The sequence below is a fragment of the Dermacentor variabilis genome, chromosome 3, assembly GCF_050947875.1.
Source record: "Dermacentor variabilis isolate Ectoservices chromosome 3, ASM5094787v1, whole genome shotgun sequence".
Classification (NCBI taxonomy): Eukaryota; Metazoa; Arthropoda; class Arachnida; order Ixodida; family Ixodidae; genus Dermacentor; species Dermacentor variabilis.
This window is the reverse complement of record NC_134570.1, coordinates 182072018-182077491: the sequence shown is the minus strand read 5'-3', so window position 1 is coordinate 182077491 and position 5474 is coordinate 182072018. Positions and strand designations below refer to the sequence as shown.

The window sequence follows — 5474 nt, the reverse complement described above, 5'->3', positions numbered from 1 at the left end:
CTTAAATAGTTCATCAATTCCACATATATCACACACATATATACATGAAGAAATTCAGAACTTTATAGAACTCTTCAATGTATTAGGAGGCATTCGCGGAAAGCAAAATCATTGCGCTGTCGTTGAGTCCGAACTTCCGCAGGCATGTGTTACAGGAACTGCAGGAAAAGTTGAAACTGAGAATATCAACCGCAAGATTCATTTCCACGATTGCCGTTTGTCGTTTTAACCAATCGGAGCTCTCATCCTCTGGTCGCTCCTTGCAATAATGATAATAAGATGGACCGTGGTGTAGTCCGAAAGACAAGAAAATCGTGTTGCGCCGGGACAATCACAGTTCTCGACGACCGCACATAAAACATATTCATTTATAAAATGTTTAGGACATACCTGGCTACAATATTTCGTCATAGTACAATTGGCAGCGCGAAAGCTAGGAAAAATAATAGATATCGAGCATTTTATCCAAACTGGTGTTATTACTTTCCGCGTCCTTCGTCGTTTTCCTTGGTTGGAGCCTTCGAAAATAAAATAAAAAAAGTGAAGGGAGGCCGCACATAACGGACGCATCGCGGGCTTAAGCTAATAGAGAGTTTTAGTATTGGGGACGCAAGGCGTTGGGGCCCCAAGCGCTTGGGTGCGTTTGCGTACGCAAGCAGAAACGTGTTATAGGTTAGCGGCCCCAAACGCTAACCGCAATGAGGTCGCATGCGCTCGCAGCACCACCAACGTCTGATCGTTGCTGCGTTATCATTTTATAAAATATGAAATGGAGCATATGAAGTAAAGTACATTAAACTCTTTTTATTAGAAGCAGTTAATATATCTGAAAACGATGTCTGTCGACACTAGGCAAAAGATCTATAAGATTATCTACGCGCTAACGTTACGACTGAGGCCGAGCCGAAGCAATCCAAACATACGTTTGGTAAGCTGTAGGGCATCCGTGCGTTTATAGGCTTCTCGTGCAGCGTAATCCGATGTGGTCTGTGTTTTGTTCATTTAGAGCCCCCTGCAAATTTTGACATGACGCCGTTGCGGCGACAGCGTGCCTGTGTGCTCTGCGACCAGCTTCTTTGCCTTGATCTGCCGTGGACAGATATAGAAGATTTGTTCCTTGCCCGCCGCGCGCCCACGGAAAGGAAGAGGATTTCGTCCACCGGTTTCGTGGACGCTGCGGCTATGGACGACCAGACTTTTCGGAGGCTGTTCCGATTTGAGAAGGGCGACCTCCACATGCTCAAGGATGCCTTGCGCATAACGGAAATCCGGAGCAGCCAGGGAATCACTGTGTCGGCAGAGGAAGCTCTATTGATGGGTCTGCGCAGACGTGCGTACCCCAATAGGTGGTGGGATTTAGAGGCCTTGTAAGGCCGTCACGCGTCCGCAATGTCAAGCATCGTGAGCATATTGTTCAATCATATTGACAGCTCATTCGGGCATCTGCTGGACGACTTGAATAACCACAGCTGGCTGCGTCTCAGTGATCTGGAGGATTTTTCCAAGGTGGGCGAAAATTGTATTGGTGTGATTTGCTTTTGCACACTTCATGTTCTTGCACAGCACCCTTTTTTGTGCTTTTGTTTTTGTGCAACAGGTAAATGTGTACTTGATACGAGGTATTAAAATCTTTTTCTCCAGTTTTGCATGCGGCATGCTATGGCTGCTCATTGCTGTCACCATCCGATTGCCAGTAAATTAAGTAACTGTTTCAGCAGCAAATGTATACTACAGGCTAAAATATATTGTGACACTAAGCTCAGCGTTACCGCTAAAATTGAGCGTCTATATGCAGTTTTGACTGAGGAGGTTTTGTTTGTCTTTACAGGCTGTGTATGACAGAGGGGCTCCCCTGCGCAATTGTTGGGGCTTTGTGGATGGCACGGCAAGGCCCATTTGCCGCCCTTCAGTGAACCAGCGCGTGTGTTTTTCTGGGCACACGAGGCACCACGCACTCAAGTATCAGGCAGTCATGTGTGCCAATGGCATTGTTTGCCAACTTTATGGGCCTTATGAAGGGCACAGACAAGACGCTGGTCAGTGTTTCTTTGTTTAATGTAGAGTTTGTAAAACAATTACAGCTTGATCAGAATGTTTGTTAGGGCGTTTGAAGCACTATAGTTGACACAGAACCAAAGTAAGACACAATACCACGGATAAAGCACCGACTTTCAATTGACTGATTTTATTAGGTAAATGTTTACATATGTCCGTGAAATACCTTAAGATCTTTCATGACAATGCAAGAGCACGTGTGTTATTGCTCTACAGGTACTGCAGTGCATGCTGTTCTCCCAGTCATTTGTGTTCTTTTCCATGCTTTTTTTTTGCATTGTTGGTTCCTACTATAATGAGTTGTGCACTTTGTATGTGACATATATAAACATTTACCTAATGAAATCTGTTAGGTTAAAGTCAGTGCTTTGTCTCTCGTATGGTGTCTTTCTCTTATTGAACGTCACCTATAACGCTGCCCTTAATACAAAAGTTTACATTTGCAGACAAATTAATTTTGTACGCGAATTTCTTGGGTTCAGGCGAAACCCAAGCAGTGTTTAGATGTTACATATGGGAGCCACTTGTGTCCCCCTTATCTAGAACCAACTTCTCTAACCCAACTAGATGTCCACACACTTGGAATCATTCCTGCACATTACCTACACCTTTCTCCTCGTTTTAACCATCTGTAAACAATTTTTCATGTTTATTTCAATGACAGTTTCACAAAAATCTAATATGAAACCACTCCTTTTGCCTCATTTCCGCATTGCTACTGCATGTTGTTTACCATGCCACTTACACTGAGGTAGAAATGCATTAAACACTCATTCAGGTTGTAGTTTGGAAAAGGCAACCACCCATAGTTGATCTTATAGTCCGAAATGTTGAGCTACAACCATCTGCTACGAATTGTTCTATGGTGCGGGCCATCACAACCTATTGAAGCACTGCCTGAAACAGTGTCAGAGCTAGAGCCACCCTGCAGTGAAGATACACAACTTCATGGCCATTTTTAAAAGCATTTGTTCTTTTTTTACACAGGTATCCTGCGCGACAGCGGCCTCTACGACAAGTTGGAGCGGCTAGTGCAGGGTAACTCTTATTGCATCTATGGTGACCATGCGTATCCTTTGCGCCCTCTCCTGATGAGGCCTTACGCCGGTGCTGCCCTCACTCGCCAGCAAGAGCTCTTCAACAAGCAAATGAGCACAGTTCGTGAAGCAGTGGAATGGGGATTCGGCAAGACTGTGGCTGAGTTTTCATTCCTTGATTTGAAAAAAAATCAGAAGCTGCTGCTGCAAAACCTTAGGCAGATGTACCGTGTCGGAACTTTGCTTGCGAACTGCCACACATGTATCCATGGAAGTCAAACTGGCATGTTTTTTGGTATCCGTGCACCTGAACTGCACGAATATTTGGGGATCTAAAGGAGTACCAAGTTGATATTTGACTCTTCGTTGTTTTTTTTAAAGGGACACTAAACCGAAACAATAAATCAGTTTAGATTAATGAAGCATTGTTTGAGAACCCTGTAGGCAGTCATTTCAAAAAATAGTTTGATTATTAGATGAGAAAATGAAGGTCCAAGTATCAGTATTTGGATTTTGTGCCAAAACCCCAGCGCCGGTCTGTCCGCGTGACGTCAGGGATTCCAAAGTGTTTTCATATTTGGGCCGCATTAGCTGAATAAAGGTTCCCGAAACTTGCCATGTTTAATATTTGGTTCCTTTAGAACCCAATGTAGACAATCTGCACCGCTATATATATAATTAGTAGGCCCTAGAAGATGCCATCAAAATCCAAGACGTCACAGCCCCCAGGTGCGGGAATTTAAGTAGGTGCTGCCACCCGTATTTCGTTTTTGCGCTTTTTCTGGCTTACCAAATGTCTTATCGTTGTAAGAGTGGTGTTCTTGGTGTTGTAGAACGGTGTTTACTTATGCAGAAGAAATCATTTTTCTCTTTAGTGTCCCTTTAAATGAAGGTACTTGAGCTTGAAACCCCACAAAATATATTTACAAGCCTCGGAGTACCCTAAATAATTTTCTTCAGCTGCTCCGTTGCACGACATCACGATATGAAAGGTGGTGACATGGCAACAGAGCATCTTGACAGTTTGGCACACACTGCAGCTTTCTCGGTCATCTGCTATGCTGCTGCTGCTGTTCATTGCGCAGCTCAGTGTAGCAGCATAACAAACCCCCTGATCACAAGTTGAGGAAAATACAATAATTTCACAATGGCCTGCTCCAATTTGACCACCACCACCCTTTGCGTCATGATGTTAGGCCACATAGATCTCCTGGGAAAGTAAATCAAAATGGTTGTGCAATAGCCCTAACAGTAAATTGTTTATAGTGGTTTGGGGCTGATTAGCAGAGAGGGTCCTGCATATTTCGCTTAGCGGGTTCGAAAAAGGATTTGTGCTTACTGCAGCACTGTTCTTGCTAAAATTTTGCAGAAGGACCGCACTTTAGAGTCTACAATGTTCAGTGTAACACTTCTCGTAGTTAATGTCCTGATTCTTAAGAATAAAGTGCAGCTGCCATGACGGCGTGACCATAAACTTGTGTTGCCATCTGCCGGCAGCTACAGTACCTGCTATAAGCCTACGAAAAAGGACCATGTTGCCAAAATGCGCAAATCTAAGCTTGTCCGCAATGTAGAGAGCGAAGAGTGCAACAATGAACTCACTTTGTGTCACGTAACCCTAGAAATACTAGGGTTACTAATACAAGCATTATTTCTTGGTGATTAACGAAAAACTTACAAAGGTTGTCGCCGTCACAAGAGGTGGCCCCGTCATAAGACTCTGTGCGTACTTCCGAGGCAGCAAGGTCCCGAGCAGCCGACGCTATGCTTTTATCCATGGCCGGCCGCCGGGACTGTCCCTGCTGCTGCTGTTGCCGCCGTGTCGCCGCAACTTTGCGCACAGCGGAGTGCTTGAGTTTGTAGCCACTCTCTTGTGCGATTTCATACACCTCTGCTAGAAGTTGTTCTTTCTCGTCGTAGTTCTCCTCGGTTCCGGACCTGAAAGAACGTTCCACAGGTAAGGTTGCAACTTGGCAACACAAACTCGGAGAACAATTGCTGGAAGCAGCGGAGCGAACAGCACACTTACTTTCTTAGGTTCGCTCGGTCACGTGCGGCGAACTGCGCGAGAAGCAGGTCTATACGGTCCCGCAGGCTCCGGGCTGACAAATTCTTTTGAATCACCAGCAGGAGGTTATTTGCGATCACCGCCCACCGCGACACCTCCTCGAATGGGTCGATTGACCTGACTTCGCGCAGAACTTGGACGTCCACGTCGGCCGTGAAGTACACACGCGCACCCGTCCTCGCCGGTGCAGTTGGCGCAGTCATGTTCTCCGTCTGTCTGGCGAGATGCACATGGAGCGCTTCTTGACTCGGCAGGTCTCGCTTCTCGTAAGTTCTCGTACACCGCGAGAGTCACGTGTGTAACGTGACCTCTTA

At 45.5% G+C, this 5474-nt stretch overlaps 1 protein-coding gene across 1 annotated transcript; it reads left to right on the top strand.

Moving 5' to 3' along the window:
* Positions 1–1972: 1972 nt before the first annotated feature.
* LOC142574936 (uncharacterized) lies at positions 1973–3428 on the top strand. The gene is made up of 2 exons (XM_075683924.1): positions 1973–2036; positions 3043–3428. The coding sequence occupies exons 1-2, from the start codon at positions 1973–1975 to the stop codon at positions 3426–3428; spliced, it is 450 nt and encodes a 149-aa protein (XP_075540039.1).
* The last annotated feature ends 2046 nt before the right edge of the window (positions 3429–5474 follow it).